The sequence below is a fragment of the Carcharodon carcharias genome, chromosome 11 (assembly GCF_017639515.1).
Source record: "Carcharodon carcharias isolate sCarCar2 chromosome 11, sCarCar2.pri, whole genome shotgun sequence".
Lineage (NCBI taxonomy): Eukaryota > Metazoa > Chordata > Chondrichthyes > Lamniformes > Lamnidae > Carcharodon > Carcharodon carcharias.
In genome coordinates, this window is record NC_054477.1 from 39,747,586 (window position 1) to 39,768,410 (window position 20,825).

At 40.9% G+C, this 20,825-nt stretch overlaps 1 protein-coding gene across 2 annotated transcripts in view; it reads left to right on the top strand.

The window, feature by feature from the left end:
- dclk1a (doublecortin-like kinase 1a) overlaps positions 1 to 20,825 on the top strand; it is a 108,889-nt gene that overhangs the window by 53,967 nt on the left and 34,097 nt on the right. For both annotated transcript variants that reach the window (XM_041200010.1, XM_041200011.1), the window contains exons 10-12: positions 4,206 to 4,302; positions 11,529 to 11,609; positions 17,944 to 18,057. In XM_041200010.1, the coding sequence (XP_041055944.1) occupies positions 4,206 to 4,302; positions 11,529 to 11,609; positions 17,944 to 18,057 (292 nt within the window). The remainder of the gene's footprint in view (positions 1 to 4,205; positions 4,303 to 11,528; positions 11,610 to 17,943; positions 18,058 to 20,825) is intronic.

The following is a 20,825-nucleotide window of genomic DNA, read 5'->3' on the forward strand; positions in this document are numbered from 1 at the left end:
TGGGTAGATAAATGTCCATTAAAATAGCAAGCACAGAAATGTCATGCAAATATTTTAAGCATTGGTTTATTAATAATCCAACAGTAGTTTCTAGCCTTATGTTATTAGCTACTTTTATCTGTGCATGTGCTTATGTATATTAAGTTAATTTAAAATTCTCTTTCAAAAATAATGTACATTGAAATGATTCAAGTTTTCAAATGACCAAGAATATATCAAATTGATAGGCACTTGTGGACATACTATTATTGTCTTATTATCTCAAGTCAAGTATGAATTTATCTCTCTCACTTGGCCTGATTGCTCCCCAAATTCTTTCTGGAACATATATGAATAATCACTTAACGCTGGGTGATTATTCATCATCTTCAAATAATTATTCACAGGTTCAACTAAAGTTCATATGAGTAAAGGTCAATTGGGATTGGCTGATGATGAGATAAAAAGTATTATAATTGATGAGCTGAAAGGGATAATCCATTACCATCAAATATCTGTAACACCTTCTAATGTAGTCATGTGACAATTACAGCCACCTAATCATAAAACTCTGTATTCCAGCAGAGTCTGATACGAAAATCCTTTGCCCTGCCTCAATGAATTAGTTAACTGAATTTGGCAGTGTCTTACATTTTCTAATAGAATTTAGAAAAAAGTAGACTTTCTGCATGGTTAAGTCTGATGTTTGACTTATACATAATACTTAAGATGCTAGGCTTCATTTACCCTGCAGTGTGTTGAAAAACTTTAGTTCACTAACGCATAGCCACCTTGGACTGTTAGCAAGCTACTTAGTTCTTCTGTTTATAAATTTGATGATATACTAGATTTTATTCAAAGATATTCTGTACCTAAGAAGTAATCGAGTAACAGGGTACTGAGCTCCTGATCTCAGCTGGGTCATTATAGATAAGCACAGAACAGAAGCAAAGCAAAAAAATACTGAGCAGCTTCTGTACAGAAAACAGAAACCAAGCATTTCCTTTTAGAAAAGAGTAGAGAGTCACCTGGACCACTACAAAGGCACCGTGCACCAAATGATTTCAAAGTGGCAATGGCGGAGACCTGTGAACAAATCTCCACATTCTGTGTCAAGCTGAGCTGGTGCTGCACAGTAATGGGCAGAGCATGGCAAAAACAAAATATCAGAGAAAAATCTATGAAAAGGATTTTTACCTCAAATGTATTGAACATACTTAATAAAAATTTCATTTGTTTTAGTATAATCTTTTATATAGTCCTCTACTTTTTCCAGTCTGTGCATTACATCCTGAGCAAATTAAACATTTCAATAGTCACATTCAGTGCCACATTGTATTGAACAATTTTCTGGCCCAGGCATGATGGACTGAATGGCCTCCTCCTGTGCTGTATTATTCTAATATTCTATGGTTTTATTGCCATTTTTTTTCAGTTAATACCAGGACCTAAGAGTATAGCCTTAAACACAATTTATTTGTGTACGGTTTTGTTATAATGGTGATATACAGGTTTTAGTGAACATCTTAATTGCAAAACTTTGGTTATATTTTATGTTCAAACACTCTGTGGTTCTGATCACAGTTCCTGGAGACATATCTTCATTGTTAAACATAATCAAAATTATATAGCTGTAACACTCTGTGGTCATTAATAAGTGCGGTTTCAATCTTGTACAGTTTTGGCTAAAGTCTTTTTTTAACAAATCAAACGTATGACATTGATATGGAACGATGAAAAATATGCTATTTCTAATAGGGGCTAGCAACGGTGCTAGCTTTGCTCCATTATAGAACTATGGGCTTAAAGTCAGTATGCTATGGGATCAATTCCAACTCCAGGAACACAAGTACAAAATCTAGGCTAATACTTCCATACAGTACTGAGGAAGTCAGAGATGCTGTTTGCAGATGAGATGTTAAACTAAGACTCCGACCTGACCAACATTTATCACTCAATCGATATTAACAGGGACAGCCTGACTGGCCATTTGTCTTACTGCTGTTTGAGAGACCTTGCATTATGGTTACTGTGCTTTCCTGCATAACAACAACGACTACAAGTGAAAACAATTCTTTGGTTGTAAAGCACTCTAGAAATTTATTTTTTTTATTTCTAATGCTGGTTGTCATTACACTCCATTGATTCCAGCTTAAACACATCATTTGTGACTGTCGATCATTTATATAGCAGAAACCCAGGCTCAAACTGTTGTCTGGGTGTTGCTTGAACAGTAGCAGCCATTATTTATGTGAACCTAGACAGTGATTGCTTTGAGATTATGTAGTCCTCGCATTTTAACCTCATCAAGCTCTAAACTGACATGCACATTTTTCAGTAAGGGTTACTGGAAATCTCCCTGCATAACTCTTCCTTTTTTAAGCATAGGATCATTGAGTTCAATGGCAGAACCCACTACCAGTCCAGCTGAGATCAGCTAACTCGTCACAAATCAGGTATCAAACCTAAGAGTTTTCATGGTTTGTATGACTATTGCATCACCTGTGCTAATGTACCAAGGCAGCAGTGGCATCTAGATCAATCTATTCCTTCTGTATAAAATGGCTTTTGTGTAATTTTGAACCTTATGTTTAAAAATTAAGATTAATCTTACAAATTTTACTTGGCTCTTTTTAGGCATGAGACTGAGAACCAAATAATTATTGAAGGCTCTCTTTTCTCTAGTGGAAACACGTTGAAATCCTGTCAGCAAAATATGCTATGAATTAAGGAAGTGATTCAATGAAGAAGAGTGACTGCTTGAATACCTTTGTGTCCTGTTTCATGACTGCACCAAAGAGCCAGAAGCTGTTATGTACAGAGATAAAAGCAGTCATTTTCAAAGCTAAATATTCAAATCCAGATTCGTTCCCTTTATGTTACAATACTTAAGCCCTGAAGTTGCAATTTCTTGGAAGATAACTGACTCAGAATTCATCCAAAATATAATTGGAAATATTTAAATAGATCTCTCCTTATCTCAGTATAACTCATACCTTCAATAGCCTCAAAAAGCATACTTTTCTAATTATTTTACTGAACCATCCCTGCCATGTTTGAAAACTAAAGTAGATTCCAGTTTGAAATGAGTTGCATTGATCTTTATTTTCTTTTATTTATAACAGGCTACTAAAAATAGCATCAATGAAACGTTAAAGCCACTACCATTGCCTTTCCTGCATTGTTGCCAAAATAATGTTGGGGCTCATTTTCCCTAACGGCCTCTTTGAGCTTTATCTATCTCTGTCCTCTGCAAGCTTTAAAGTGCTTTAGCCATGTCCTTACCCACAACATACCTTCTGCTCTCTTGCCCCTATATTTCCCAAACTCCAGTAGCTCCTCTTGCACAAACAAATTGATTTCAAGGTTTTTGTCTACATCTTCAACTCTGACCTGGCCTTGACACATTCTATTCAGTTGTCTCCCAGCATATCTCCTTGAACACCCTCAGCTCGCAGATGCCCATTTGCCATTCCCTCTACTATCAGTAGACACCATTATAACCACCTGCTCCTATCCTTTGGAAAGCCCTTCCTACATAAATCCCCTAGCATCTCTCCTCCTCTCAAAAGCCTCTGGAAAAACTTTTCTTTCCCCAACTCTGTTTTTGGCTACCTACCTCTTCATCCCTTCTGAGTTTTTCTCCCTTTTACATGGTGTCTTTTTTCCTTTGCCCTAAAAATGCTTTAAGTCTTTCTATACTTGAGGACCATTATAATGTTGTAGCTTATCTTAGTGGTAATTCAGAAATGTTACCTTTACCATGGCAACAACAACGCTTGTAACAATATTTAGATGAATAATATTAAACACTTTATTTTGAAAATGCCATCATTCTGATTTCAGTATCTTGGATACAGCAGCTTGCCTTGTGCTGTGCTATCTTAACATATAGAAACATTTCAATTTATGTGAGGACGAGAAAAAACAGAAAATAGGTTCATCAAATAGCTGAGGATTGGATTGCTCCTAATAGGGACAATGATGCAGTGTGTGCAAATTATAGGTGTATTTTTAGTAGAACCAACAAAAAAAGCGTCACTGAGGAGATTCTCTACCCACCAATTCTTTGAATTGCTAATTTGGAAGTTTAATTTTGACACAAGTGAGCATTCCATTTGTGGTTACAAATGTATTTTTATCTATTTTATTAAATAAATTGTTAAAATATTTCACAGAGATTATGAAAAAGTGTCAGTAATTACAATGAGAGATGATATTTACAGGCACAGCAATGACCAGGATGTCCTGTTTGACCAGATACTGATGGGGCATCAGGAATTTCCATCACCATATTGGGACAATATTTCTGACTCTGCAAAAGTGAGTATCTGCTAATATTAGCAAGAAATCCAGTTGAGGTTAAGGACTTGCATGCAACCTCAATGTTTTTTGGTGCATAATTGGGATTGGTAGAGCCTGTGTTTGTTGTTGTGTGGAGCACACATACAATGAAAGTCATGCTGCCATATGAAATGTGATAAAGCAGACCACTGGTGTGCTGCAGGAATGCTTCTGCAGGCTGTATTGCCCTGGAGGAGCCCAAGAATATTTGGCAGAGCATGTGGAAATAGCCCCTGCCACCAGGTATACGGCAAGCAACTGAGGCATAGGACCATGAAGAGGAAGAGAGGAAGCAACCTGGACAACCCATTTCTGGCTGTGCATTATCCTAATTGCTCATTCACCAACAGTCCCACATCTTGCCTTCCCTCTGGGCTGAATTTTGCCATCAGCGAGCAGGGGGTGGGGCCCGCTCACCGATGCGCAAAATGACACGGGATGACGTTGGGGGGAGCCCCCAATGTCATTCCGCCCCATTTAAATATTCAGGAAGGCGGGGGCACAGCAGAATCAGCTGCAGGCCCGCCGACCTGTCAATGGCCAATTGAGGCCATTGACAGGATCATTAAAACAATTAAAGGACCTGCCCGTCCAACCTTAAGGTTGGTGGGCTGGACAGGAGTCCTGGCGGGGAATAGAAAAAACATGAAACTTCACCCACCGGCGGGATAAGGTTTCATGTAGGGTTTTAAAAAGTTTAATAAAGTTTTAGTGTAGATTATGAACATGTCCCATCTCATGACATTATCACATGAGGGGGACATGTTAAGGATTTTTTTCTATTTTTAATGTTTTTAGAACTGCCAGTGAGCTCCCTGAGGCAGCACTTAGCTTCAGCGAGATGTGCGCTCTTTTGTGCGCATGCGTGAAAGATCACATTCTCGCTTTTGGGGAATCCCCCCCCCGCCCGCACAGGGAGCACGTAGCGCTTCTCGCCGGACGTCATGCTGGGCAGGCCTTAATTGGCCCGACCATGTAAAATGGCGGTGGGGCCCGCTTCTCTGGCGGGGATCAGCTCCCCGCCTGCCGGAGATTGGGTTGCGCCCATCCGCCCGGAAGGCAGAAAATTCTGCCCTCTGTTGCTGACCACACTATCTGCTTGGCCACATGGTAAAATTAAAACCACCACAAAATAAAGATTACATACCAAATTTATAAATGAAATCCTTCTACATTGTATATAATTGTAATTGCACTGGTGCTTTTCCTTAATGCCAGTCTTCCTTGTGCTTTTGCTTGCCTCTTGCTCCTACGCAGTGCTACTCAAGTGGCCGCAGTATGACTGGTGGAAAGCTGCTGATTTTCAATTCAGGAGGCTGCAGATGACAGCTACAAGCAGCTCAGGGGCTGGAAGACTCAACTTTGAACTGCACCATCTTGGCCTGGGAGGCAGCAGTCTGAGCAAGATGGCTGACAGGCTGCAGCAAGGCACTGGCGGAATGGGAGGGATGGGAGGATGAATATTGTTATTCTTAGAAAGGATAGCAGGTTCATGCTCCATGGAATCACTGGCACTGCCCAAGATGAGTCTGAAGTAATCCTAGTAATCTGCTGGAGAATAGACTGCTGGACCTACTGTGACACCCTACAAACCCCTCATTGACCTTGCATGACTTCAGTTTGAGCTTTTACTGTAGTATTCAGACTTCTGGTGGAAGCTTCTTTGAGCTGCAATTGAAACTGAGACATTGGCCATTATATGCTGCATTATGGTTGGGAACACAAATGCGTTGATGGAGTTGGACACCACTTCCATGCTGGAAAAAATGGGCTCCAAACATTGCACAAATCCTTGTGTGAAGTTGGTCTTGGACGACTCCTGACATTGACTACAGTTTTTCTGGCAGGCTTTCCAAAACATGTTGTGCATATTCATCTGTGTTCTTCGTAAGTGGCTCAGCTAAATTTTCTGCAGCTGAAGTTGTTTGGGAGCAAACATCTGCACAATCTTTGACCAGTCCTCCTGCAGCACACTTGTGCCCATTGTCTTACCACAAGCAGATCACCCCTCAATGCTGTCCTCTTAATTAACCACAGTGTCAGTATCTGATATGGTGACCATGAGTGTAAAATCACATACACCATCTTCACCATTAATCTTTCTTCTTGTTTGCCCACTGTCTGTCCAGGTTGCACTTTTTGGGCATTTAAAGGAAAAAGGCACAAGGGTAAGGCTGTGGTGTGGCAAGAGGACAAAAGTTGGAAATACATGCTTATACCATCTGTAGCTTGTAAAATCAGAAGTGTGTGAGGGATGAGGAAGAGGTGGGATGCGAGGAGGATTAGGAATGAGGACACTGTCATCTTTGATGGTTCAGCCCCTCCCTTAGACACAGCCTCAGAAACCAGCGTCACAATAATAGTCAGCACCATCTCCACCATGGGGCTTAGGACATGAAGGCACACTTGTTCCTTTCTGGTCAGCCCCTACTGCCCCTTGTTGTATGCTACCTTGTACTATAAGAGAGAGGGAAGTGTGACAGTAGGTTTCATGCATTCTGTTTTGATGTGGCTGTCATGGTTGAATAGCTGACACTGAGAGATATGGGTGTGACGCTTGTAGCAGTGCTAAGTATGTGAGAGCATGGTGGAGCATATTAATGTCAGCATTGCTAAGTATGAGAGAATATGGTGGAGCACATTAATGTCAGGTATGAGTCCTGATTGATGGAAATTGTGGATAGGTGAGGTGTGGTGCAAGGAGCCTGCTCTCTTCTATATTGTGCCATTACTCAATGCTTCCTAGATCAGAGATTCTTCCTGCAAAACTACCAGCATTTGCTCCAGCCACAATGCACTTCCCCTTTAGGAAGTGCAGGCAAGCTTTAATCGGTGTAGGCTAATTTCCACTGGTGCTAGCCACTCAGAATATTAGGTCCTGCCTAAGTGTTCAGCCAATCAACAACACAGTTAGTGCTGACTGCACACTGAAATCATTTAAAACAGCTGCCAGCACAAAGTTTGCATGCTACCTCCATGGTAATCAACAAGTGTGGGCTAATTGTGCATTATGATCCCTGTGCCCATTTTCGTGGGCTATTGAATTTAGCCCCCTTAGTCTTTCTTACAATGCAGTTACACTACCACACTTGCAGGCTTGGCCTAAATAGCCAAGTGGTTATGGTACTGGGTTTGTAACCCCAAGATCAAGAGTTCAAATCTCACAATGGCAAACTATGTAACTTCATCTGAAACAGATGGAAACGGGTTTGTACTCGAAAGAGTTACCGCACTTGCAGTTTGACATGTGTGAATATGAAGGATACTGTGCAGGGTGTCAGGTCAGAACCTGACTCTCAAGTTTAGTGAAGTTGGAAGGTGCGATGGGATCATCTCTCGTAAGCAGTGTCACAGCACTAAGCTTTTACACCAATTTCATCTAAGTGCAAAGCTATGTTTTAGTTTGGCCTTATCAAATTGACTTTATAAATCATTTTAACATGAGAGAATTAATGTTCCTGCCTTGAAGTTTGATATTTGACCAGAGCTGAAAGAGTTAAATTATGAGGACATATTGCTTAGACAAGACCAGTATTCCCTTGAAAATAGAGGATTACAGGGTGGTCTAATTGATGTGTTTTAAGGTGATTAAAGGACTTGAATTGGTAGATAAGGGGAAATGAACATCTCTGGCGAGACAATCCAGCAAAGGGGGCATTCCTTAAAATTAGAGTTATGTTGTTCAAGAGTGATGTCAGAAAACACTTCTTCACACAAAGGGTAGTGGAAATCTGCAATTCCCTCCCCAAAATGTTGTTGAGGCTAAATCAACTGAATATTTCAAAACGGAGAAGCTAAGGCAGGGTATAAAGAGTTACAGAATCCAAGGCAGGTAAATGGAGTGAAGATGCAGATCACCCATTAACTAATTAAATGGGAGAACAGGCTCAAGAGACTGAGGAGCCTATTTCTGTTCCATTGGCTGGATTTTACCCTCTCCCACCATTGGGTTTGAAGGCAGTGGAGGGGGGGTGGGGTGGGGTTGGACATGGGTTCGTAAAATGTAGCAGGTGGCCTTCTCACCACCCGCTCCTGACCTGTGAAATTTTTCAGGGGCAAGGGAGGCATTGGGCAACCCGCCCGCCTTTGAGCCCATTAAGGCCTCATCTCATTACAGTGCAGAAGAGGCCCTTCAGCCCATCAAGTCTGCACCGACACGTGAGAAACACACCTACTAGTATTTTATTCGCAATGGGCGGAGACCTATGCCATGCAGGAAGCTCAGCAGCTTTAGGTGTGTGGATTGGTGTTGGGCAATTGGAGCTGGGGAAACCTCATTTATGGGTCCCCTCTGCCCATCGGAGGAAATCCCTCCTCACTGTCATACTTCCCACTTTACCCTCCCCTCTGGCCACTCAAACACCCCCCCCCCCCCCCCCAACCCCTCACCCCTCTTGCCAGGGCTTGCCAGCCTTGCCCTGGCGATACCCCGGACTCACCTCTTGAGTCCAGGCTTCTCTTCATCAGAGTTGCCTAAAGTCTGAGCAGTGGCCATCCCATTGGCTGGCAGCTCTGGGTGGGACTTCCTCCCAAGATAGGAGTGGATGTCTCACCTTAAAGCAATTGATGTTGATCCCAGTGTGAAACTGCTGCGGGGCAGCCATCAGTATGGTGGATGGGCCTTTTAGCTGAGAGGGCCCCGGAAAATCCAGCCCAATATTCCTGTGTTGACCTTTGGAGGCTCAGGTAGAATTGGATTATAATCTTCATAGAGGTTTGGTTATTTACTGCAGGAAAAGATTAATTACTAATGACATGGTGCATAACCTGGCAAATTGTGTGAAGTTTATGCAAGGAACAAATCTGATCATTTGAAAGGAGTTTTCTTATTCCATATTCTCTTGTATAATACATTCCTTGAAGACACTGACTTACACAGGCTAATTGCCTTCCTTTCCACTACACTCTGAAACTGGGTGATGAATGAATGCCTCAAATTTGGACACCAATGCACAATGCTGCTGAGTGATAAGATAGAGTAAATCTGCTACTCAGTTGAGTTATATTCTCAACCAATCTGCTGCACCAAGCAGAAGCTAGAATCCTCTGCATGGATGCAGAAAGGAACAATCAGTTGGCAAATCTTTACTGGGCTGTCCTTGTATCACTAGCAATTGTACTCCAGGGAGCGGTGCTCCAGATGAGTATTTGAATACATTTGCACAGAGCACTGATCTTCTCATCTTCACAATGCTGCAAGCTGACAATGTAAATGTGGCTTCCCTTTGCACTGGGCAAACAGAGGTGGTATTGTGGTCTTTGATATATAAAACTGATTTGTTTTGAAAACTGTGAAATGTGACTTTCATACCACAACAACATACAGTACAAGTATGTTCCCCAACCAATTATTGCACTTGAAAAATACTGTTATTGTAGATGAATATTGCATTGCTTCTTGCACTGTGCTTTACTAAATATACTGCAATCCTTTAATAATGGATGAAAGAACTCAGTGTAAACATCATTGATTTAAGTGAGTGCAGAGAATAAGGAGAGTATGTGGATAATATGGCTGTTTCCATGCTATCATGGATGATTACTGATCCCAGAGATGACACTGATGGGATCATAAATCAATAATTAATTTAATTGAGCTCATTTACCTGGGTACAAATTCTAGACTTCCCTTTGGCCCGACTCAATTTAATATTGATGTCTGAAATGTTTATATGTAATGAAGGACAGGATATAACTGCACTAGGATGGCTGTAGGTATAATTAGTATAATGTATTGATGTTGGTAATTGTATCAAATTTGGCTAGTTGAGATGAGTGCATTTTGAACAATATTTTATTCTTAGCAAACAGAATAAGAGAATTTTTCATTGACTCGGCAAAATATATTGTATCATAATTATAAGTAGTGAAGAGAACCAGATGGACAAACATTTCAATTAGCTTAAAATCACACAAAGTAATAACTTATTGATGTAGGACATTGATTGTTACATCAATTTAAATTAAAATTAGAAAAATTAAGTTCTAAGGTATAAATGATATATGTGCTCATGGTGGCATGATTTTTTTGCCTGACAGAAAAAAGCATCTTAAGATGGTGGCATAGCCTGGAGGGAAAGCTGGCCTCAGTTGTTTGAGTTCATAGAACACAATAGTATGTTCCCACCAACTTTGAATCTGATCTCAGATAAATGTGCTTTGCTACTCTGCAGATTGATGATTAGACCTACAAAGTAGAATTACTTTACAAGCTCATCCATTTTCTATTATAAATTGCTAATTTCTAAAATTCGATACATATGGCAAAAGGAAAAATGACTATTGATTTAATGTTTTTGCACTTTAAAGAACTAAGCATATTCAAGCTAAGCATAAGTTAGTTACAGCATCTTAGCCCTTAAGCTAAACACAGTTCAGTGCAGCACAACCCAGTCACACGCATCCAGAATAGCTTAGATTTTTAGCCATGATCTTTAATCATCTACAGAATGATTGCACTATTCTAGTGAATCTTCCAGAATCACTGGAGAAAATTGGCAACAGTAACAATTCTGCAGGTGCATTCTTAAAATTTCACTGTAATCAAATACATTAATTGTGGGCATTAGAGACATTAAAATAATCAAAAGATTTAAGTAATCTTAAGTAAAATTTAAGATTGAAGCAAAGATTCAATGCATAAATTCAGTGATAGAAGTCACAGTTGGATTTATATGAGAGAGCTTATAGAATGTCATGCCCTTTTCAATGCAGTTTACATAATATTTTTTTAAAGTCTGCCATATGCTGTGCCATTTAAAACCCTAGAGGTTTTCAAACTTAACATGGATGAAAGGGAGACATGTTGAGGACTGTGAGACATCTTACATGTTAAGTTATATATCTAGTAAAAAGAAGTTTTTTTATATTGGTAAACAGATTATTGAACATGCTTACCTGTGCAACTGAGAAATTAGAAACAGTTGACGGTTAATTCTGGCTTTTAGCATAGTATGCCCAAAGCAATGGTAAATGGTGTGCTCAGTAGAGCCCAGGTTATGCCATTGGCCTGTCAAATAAAAATAACACTCTTTTTGGAATTTATTATGTCTAATTACAATAATCCAAACCCCACATATTAATGTTATGCTTGAATAGTAGATAATCGCTTGCTAGATTTCTCCCTTTTAGGTCTAGGTGAATAATTATCCTTCAACTCTACCATTACACTCAAATAGCAATCCTTCTTCCTTTTTATTTTGTAGGAACTTATCACCATGATGCTTCAGGTTGATATAGAGCAGCGATATTCTGCGCAGCAGTTGTTGGACCACCCCTGGGTGAATGTAAGTTTTGTTTGATGACTGTGCTATTACAGACTTCTGGGACACATTACTGAAGGCTTTGGCAGAATGGTTCATTTCAGTGTTAGGCTTTGCATGGGTTTGTACTATTCTTTTATCTCTATAGTTGGTTGAGCACATTTCTTCATATCAACTGAGGTGTTAAATGTATGGCAAGGCTATTGTGTTAAGCATTGTCCCACTGAAATGCTGCAGATGTGAAGTGAAGAGAAGGTACGTAAACAGTGAAAAAGTTAGGAAAAGCATGCATTTACATTGATTCAAACACTGCTTTACACAATTCTGGCATTTCCTTGCTTTTGCTAATCTGAATACACTTTCATTCACACCGCTGTAAATATGTATGTTAATATTGTGGGTCTATTATCAAAATAAATTCCAATAAAAACACATAATGGAAAATTGCCTTTCAGGCAAAACATGCAATGGTGGACAGAAATGTGTAATTGCAGTTTGTTCAATGTCCATATTAAAAACAGAATCCTGGGAGGGTAACAGGTATCCTATTTTGCTTTAAATCAGTTTTACATATACAGTATTTTAGAGCAATCATATATTTTTAATTGAAAGGATTTTGGCAATAGAGACACATTGAGCCTGATTACTTCAACTGTGCCAAATTTTTAAAAAATCAGATACATTTGTGTCTAATTGTCTTGCTTGGTTTCTTTTATATTTCCAATTTTTTGAAGAAAAGTTATACTTTAAAATAACACACAAGATTTTAGGAGACTATCAATTCCATGTAAAACCAGACTATGCAGGCCAACTGCTTATGAATTGTTAACAACCATTCCCATGCCCCAGGAAACAGAAAGCAAACAGCTATGACCAAGCTAAAATCTGTCAACTTGAAGTTAATAGTCTGGCAAGATCATTTTGTAAATATTGTCCCTTTTTATTTATGAAGGACCTTTTAAAAACTTTGCAAATATTCTGATATTACTGAAATCCGAATGAGTTCCATTTCCCACAGTATATTATTCATAGAGTATTTAAATTGCATTTTAGTGTGTCAGCTGTAGCTCAGTAGGTAGCGCTCTTGCCTTGGAGTCACAAAGTTCCAAGTTCAAATCCCACTCCAGGGCTTGATCATAAGAATCTTTTCTGACACTCCAGTGCTTTGGTGAGGGCTGTGCTATTGGAGATACCATCTTTCAGATGAGGCGCCATCTTTCAGATAAGGCATCATCTGCTGGTTGGGGTGGATTTAAAAGTTCCTTTGGCACTATTTCAAAGAAGAGCAGGGGAGATATGAGATATACTTGGTGTCCTGGTCAATATTTATTCCTCAATTAGCAGAACACAAAACAGATTATCTAGTCCTTATCACATTCCTGTTTGTGGGAGTTTGCTCTACACAAATCGGCTGCTACATTTCTTACATTTTAACAATGACTACACTTCAAAAATAATTCATAGGCTGTAAAATGCTTAGAGGTGTCAGGCGGCCATAAAAAGCACTATATAAATGCACATCTTTACTTTTATTTTTCCTTTTCACAAGTATTCTCGGAACCTTTATAAATGCAAGTTGTTGCCGATAATTCATTATGTTGATTTTTCTAATTTTATTGTATGTTAATCAATGTTAATGTTTTACATGGCATCTCTTTAATTGGGGTTTTCATTCATTCCTTCATTCATGGGATGTGAATGTTGCTGTCAAGGTCACCATTTATTTCCCAACCCTAATTGTACTTTGAGTAAGTGGTTGTGAGCCATCTTCTTGAACTTCTGTAGTTCACGTGATGTATTTAGTCTCGCAGTACTGTTAGATGGGGAGTTTCAGATTTTTGACCCAATGCTGATGAAGGATTGGCAATATAGTTCCAAGTCAGGATGGCTTATGACTTAGTGGGTAACTTACAGGTGGTGGTGTTCCCATGCCCTTGCTGCCCTTGCCCTTCTAGGTGGTAGAGGCCATGGGTTTGGGAGCTGCACTGGAAAGAAGCCTTGGTGAGCTGCTATAATGCATCTTGTGTATGGTGCACACTGCTACACTGTTCAATATGTTTAAGATGGTGAATGACTTGCCAAGCAAATGGGCTGCTTTGCCCTGGATGGTTTTGAGCTTCTTGAGTGTAGTTAGAGTTGCGCTCATCAAGGCAAGTGGGGGCTATTCCATCACACTCCTGACTTGTGCCTTGTGGATGGTGGACAGGCTTTGGGGAGTCAGGAAGTGAATTACTTGTTACAAAATTCCTAGCCTTTGACCTGTTCTTATAGTCACACTATTTATGTAGCTGGTGCAGTTAAGTTTCTGGTCAACGATACCCACCCCGTGCCAGATATTGATGTTGGGGGATTTGATGATACTAATGCTATTGAATGTCATGGGGAAGTGGTTAAGCTCTCTCTTGTTGAAGATGCTCAATGTGTGATGTGAATGTTACTTATCACTTATCAGCCCAAACGTCAATGTTGTCTAAGTCCTGCTGGATGTGGCATGCACTGCTTAGTATCTGAGGAGTTGTGAATGGTCATGAACATGTCCATACCTGACCTCATGTTGGAAGAAAGGTCATTGATGAAGCTGCTCAAGATGGTTGGGCCGAGGACACTACACTGAAGAAACCCTGCTGGTCTTTGGCCTCTACCAACCACAACCACCTTCCTTTGTGCTAGACAAGAGTCCAGGCAAAGGAGTGTTTTCCACCTTGCCTCTCGCAAGTATGGAGGAGTACTGATTCATTAGCTGAGGGAAGGTGATAGTGGCAATCAGCAGGAGGTTTCCTTGCCCATGTTTGACCTGATGCCATGAGACTACATGGAGTCTGGAATCAATGTTAAGGAATCCCAGAGCCACTTCCTCCTGACTGTATACCGTGGTCATACCACCTCTGGGTTTGTCCTGCTAGTGAGGCAAGCAATACTCAGTGATGATGATGGGGCTTGGCTGGAAGGTATGAGTATGCCCATGTCAGCTGTTGCTTGACCAGTCTGTGGGACATTGCTCCCAATACTGGCACCAGTTCCCAGATTTTTGCAAGAAGACTTGATAGGGCTAGTGTGCTTTAAACTCTCATGGATCCTACAGAATAAAGTCAAGAGTTTCCACTTTGAGTGCAATAGGCAATTCGGGCACAAATTAAGTTAGTTTTGTGAAGTGAATTTTGTCCAAGTTTTTGTTCAAATTCATTTGCTTGTCAATAAACATAAAATCACCCACACATCAGTACAACTGGACATCATTTTACAATGTAATTTTACTTTGAAGTTGCATCTAAGAAAAAGGGAGAAAAAAAAAGCCTCTTTTAAGGCACACAATTGGGTGCAATTAATGGAAACGTGCCACAGTGATTAATTCAATTTGGGGGCATAGCAGGATAATTATTAGATTAGCACAAAAGATCCCGGAAGTCAATTTGCACTGGATGTAATTTATGCTTGGAATTCCTAGATCATTTGTGCTTGTTTGGCTGATTTTGGAATACCAGCGCGACCTAGTGGAATATCCAGTCCTCAATCCTTGAAAAATAATGGGAAAATATCACCTGAATTCAAGAAAATAACACTATTTTTATTATTTTTTTATTATGAAATTCCATATCAAATCTGGCTCCAAGAAGAAACAATGACTTTTTCCAAGTCAATATCATAATGCTGATGGAAGGCATGAACCCTCCAGCTAGAAAAACCATTATAATTATTGCAGGAAAAACAAATAAGAACATATGTATTATTTAAAAGCAACAAATTAGATAATTATGCTATGAGCTGGAATCTTAAAAATTATAATCTTCGAAGTAATGGAATGTGTCAAAGTTCTCTTTTACTTCAGGGAGCTGGATGTGAATCCAGTCCAAATGGATGAAACCAAAGGCTAATCTTGTGTTTCGAGGGTTAGTATTAATTTGGGCAGTCCTATCTCAACTGAAGTTCTGGTTGGAAAAAAAAAGTAAATTTTCCCCCTTCACAAGAAAGAATGCCCCTATTTTAGCAAAGGGAGGCAGTGGGTATAGTGGTAATTGTCACTGGACTGCTAATCCAGAGACCCAGGGTAATGCTCTGGGGATCCAGACTCGAACCCCACCACGGCAGAAGGTGGAATTTGAATTCACTAAAAATCTGGAATTAGCTGTCTCACAATGATGACCATGAAACCATTGTAGATTGTCGTCAAAACCCATCTGGTTCACTAATGTCCTTCAGGGAAATCTGCAGACTGACCTGGTCTGGTCGACATGTGACTCCTAAAAGTTATCACTAAGCAAGAGCCACAAGTGCCGCGTGGTAGCACTGTTGACGAGCCCTTCCATCACTTCACTGCCACCCAACAAAGTCAAACCCGCAAGGTCCCCCTTACTAACACCTGGGGGCTTGTGCTGTCTCACAGACTAATAAAGCTCATAGTCATACTCATCACCGTCACCATCAGCAGAAGTGATGGCACAGTTGTATAAAGTGGGGAGGGAGTTGCCCTGGGAGCTCTCAACATTGACTCCAGCCCCCATGAAGTCTCATGGCATCAGGTCAAACATGGGCAAGGAAAGCTCCATGTACTGTGCCCCCACCTCCCGCTGCACTCCCTCAGTAGTTCTCCATGTTGAACACCATTTGGAGGAAGCACTGAGGGTGGCAAAGATGCAGAATGTACTCTGGGACTTCAATGTCCATCACCAAGAGTGGCTTGGTAGCACCTCCACAGTATAGCTACAACACTGGCAATATGGAAAATTGCCCAGGTATGGCCTGTACACAAAAAGCAGGACAAATCCAAACCGACCAATTAACGCCCCATTTGTCTACTCTTGATCATCAGTAAAGTGATGGAAGGGGTCATCAACAGTGCTATCACACAGCACTTGCTTAGCAATGGACAGAAGAGCTGAACTGCAGAGAGTGACTGCCCTTGACAATAAGGCAGCATTTGACTGAGTGTGGCATCAAGGAGCCCTAGCAAAACTGGAGCCAATGGGAATCGGGCAGGGGTGGGGTGGGGGGCAACTCTCTGCTGGTTGGAGTCATACCTAGCACAAAGGAAGATTGTTATGGTTGTTGGAGGTCAATCATCTCAGTTCTAGGACATCACTGCAGGAGTTTGTCAGGATGGTGTCCTAGGCTCAACCATCTTCAGCTGCTTCATGAATGACCTTCCTTCCGTCATACGGTCAGAAGTGGGGATGTTCGCTGATGATTGCACAAGGTTCAGCACCATTCGTGGCTCTTCAGATACTGAAAAGGTCCATGTCCAAATGCAGTAAGAGCTGGACAATCTCCAGGCTTGGGCTGACAAGTGGCAAGTAATATTTGTACCACACAAGTGCCAGGCGATAACCATTGCTCCTTGAAATTCTATAGCATTACCATCGCCAAATCCCCCACTATCAACATCCCAGGGGTTACCATTGACCAGAAACTGAACTGGACTAGCCACATATGTATTATGACTATAAGAGCAGGTCAGAGGCTCCGGATCCTGTGACGAATAACTCACCTCCTTACTCCAGAAAGCCTGTCCACAAGGCACAAGCCAGGATGAGTGCAGCTCCAACAATACTCAAGAAGCTTAACACCATCCAGGACAAAGCAGCTCACTTGATTGGCACCCCATCCACAAAAATTCATTATTTCAACCACTGACGCACAGTGGCAGCAGTGTGTACCATCTACAAGATGCACTGCAGCAACTTACCAAGCTTCCTTAGACAGCAGCTTCCAAACCCATGACCAATACCATCAAGAAGGACAAGGGCAGCAGATAAATGGGAACACCACCACCTGGAAGTTCCCTCCAAGCCGTTCACCATCCCAAGTTGGAAATATATCGCAGTTCCTTCACTGTTGCTGGATCAGAATCCTAGAACTCCCTGCCTAACAGCGCTGGGAGTGTACCTACACCACATGGGTTGCAGCAGTTTAAGAAGGCAGCTCATCATTACCTTCTCAAGGTCAATTAGGGATGGACAATAAATGCTGGCCTAGCCAGTGATGCCCGCATCCTGTGAATGAATTGGAAAAAAAATTGGCTACAAGGTGACCAAAGTGAAAATTAGGAATGTTACACTATCTTAGTAAAGGGTCTTAAATGTTTAGTTTTAGGCATGTTGTTTGGCAGAGTAGTATGGTACTTCACCCCACAGCTAGCTGTGCTATACTTGGCCTGGGAATGTTTGATACTGACAATGAATGCCTGAAAGAGGAAAGTATTGAAGTCATTGCCTAGGTAACACAAAGAAAAAGTGCAAATCCCACTACTCCTATTTTCAGCATGATGCCTGGTTGAAATTTTCAGACTAGTGCAAAGATTATTATTTTTTTTAAAATTTCATTTACTGACTCCACTTGCTTTTACTTTTTTCTCCTCTTGTAGGATGATGGGTTGCCAGAGAATGAGTATCAACTATCAGTGGCCGGAAAGTTACAGAAACACTTCAACACAGGCCCCAAGCCGAGCAACACCACAGCTGGAGTGTCTGTGATAGCAGTAAGCATCAATAATTATTAATCATTCAAGCTATTTCCAGAAAAAGACAGTATCCATTTTGTAGATGGCATGGTGAAAATTCAAAGAAATATCATTTTTCCTTTCTGCAGTCTCTTCATAAGGTGCCTATTTTTTTCTCTTTCCCTATCCCAACCTCTCCACCACCCCGCCAGCCACTGCACCCACCCCCACCCTACAAAAGACACAAACATTATAATACAGTAGAATCCATGGGAACTGTAAAAACTCAACTGTTTATTTTTTTAAAGACTGAACTTTGTGTAGAGATAAATATGGAAAGTAGAGTGATTTCCATAGTTTTATTCAGTTTCTATCAGCAAAGCAAAATGGATACTGCAGATTTGAGAGCTTTGATGGTATTTGTGTATTTAGCCCTTAAATACAAATGCTCAGATTTTTTTCGCAGGTTCCTTAATGAATGGAACAAGTAATACATTTATACTTTCACCACAAACTTCCTTCATGATTAGCCTTGATAAGAATTCCATAGTGGAAGGGAGAAAGATGGTGAGGTGCAGAAGTCTACAAGAAGATGAACGAAGCTAAAAAGGACTCAAGATTGTTTTAGTGTAATCTTGATGATAAATGGTTCTGCCACCATTTTATATTGCACTCCGCTTATTTAATATCCATTCATACGGATGGACTGAGAGTTGGAATGGTTGCAATCACCAAACATTGGAAAAAAAAATCTGACAATTCTTTCCATACAAAAGCATTTTTATATTAAAATAAATAACTTTTTGCTGGTATTATTTTATTTTGAACTATTTGCTGCCCGATGCATTTTAATTCCTTTTCCCACCCTATCTCAGAAATAGTGGTTAGAGTGATATCACCAGTGAATAACCCTGTCAACCAGCATGCAAGATTCCACCTGTGTATGTAAAAATTACATATACACAGCCACAGGAAGATCTTACTCCTGGAACTATTTTTTTTAAATGTTGGGGTAGTACCAAGCCTGGATTCTTTGAATGATGCATCCTTGTAGCACCACTGTTAATGCTGCAGTTCTGGGAGCTGTATGGTGTGATATTCTGCTATCAGTAAAAGCTTCCAGCACAACATGAGCATATAGACACAATGAACAGGAGCAGAAATAAGACCAGCAAAAAAAGTTAGCAAAGCCAATTTTGTATCTGCCATTCCTCTATAAATCTTGACACAGTTTTTAGATTCCCTTAAATAAAAATAATGAAAATAAATGTTAAAGATATAATTCTATGAAACATTGTAAAATATTTATATTTTGGTATGCGTCAGTCATGAACAGATAAGGTAGAAACAAAAAAGACATTTTTGGGTTGACAGTTTGTAACTAGCAGGCCAGCGCAAGGATTGTACCTGGGTCTCAGCTATTAGATGAGGGGACTGAGTGTAATGTATCCATGTTTGCTGACAACACAGGTGGGAAAGAGGGCAATGAGGATGATGCAAAGAAGCTGCAGGAGGATATAGACGGGTTGGGTGAGTGGGCAGGAACATAGCAAATAAAATACAATGTGGTGAAGTAATCCATTTTGCTACAAAAAATAAAAAAGCAGGATATGTTTCAAATGCTGAGAGACTAAAAAATGTTTGCATTCAAAGGGACCTGGGTGTCCTTGTACATGAATATTAGAAAGTTAACATGCAGGTACAACAGGAAGGCAAATTGTATGGCCCAGATTTTTGCCACAATGGAGAGACTCTCCGTTGTGGCAAAAATCCCGGAAATCGCCTAGACGTCTAAGCCCTGCCCCCAAACCTGGCATTTCCCATCTTCATGGGAGAAGGTCTTGAGTTGGGCCGGGGTTTGAGCATGCACAATTCACAAAGGCAACTGGCCACTTAAATCACCAGCTTCTTCTACCGAAGTGGGATTTTGGAAGAACAGGAGTGTGCGGATTAGAACAAATAAGGAGGGTTTGAACTCAGTGGATGTATTTGGATAGGTGAGGTAAGAGGTAAGGTACCCCTTTGGATAGGGGCCCGGGGCACCTTTGGGAGAGGTAAGGCACCCTTGGGGTTGTTGAAAGTGAACATGGTTATGCACTTTTTACGTATAAAATCATTAGAACTGTCAAGCTATCAAACAGCTGTCCAGTTGTCAAGGAACTGTTAAGAAGTTATCCAGTTATCAAACCTGTCAAAGCCAACCAGGAAGTATAAAATAAGAAATAGGAGCAGAATTAGGCCATTCAGCCCCTCAAAGTGTCAAAGCTATCAAGATACTGTCCAAGGGCACCAGGTGAGTTGGCATGGAGGGGGTCAGGGCAAAGGGTGGTAGATGGGGTGCATGGTTTGGCATGAGTTGACATGAAGTTGCATGGTGATTATGGTTGGTAGAGGGGCACAAAGTTGGCATAGTGGGTATTGGTGCCATGAGGGCAGGTGGGGATTTTGGCGTAGGTTGGCCTGGATGGGACATAGGGAATGTGGCAGGGTGTTGAGGTGGGGTGAGGGCTGAGGTAATATTTTTTGTTTTATTGTTATTTTTACTTATTTAAACGCAGTGCTGGAGCACAAAAGCAGGCCTTGTGCCCAGCCTGCCTCCGCACCTAGTTCATTCGTTCTGGGGTCACCCACCCCAGCTCCTGTTTCAGCCTGCTCCCCCCACCGCCACCCCCCACTCCCTCGCTCCTACTACCGCTAACCAAAAATCCAGCCTGCATGCAAACATTTTTAAAGGCCGGGTTCGACAAGCCAGGAAACCACCCGACTCAGCGAACCCGAGGCGGGGACAAAAATCTGGGCCTATGTTA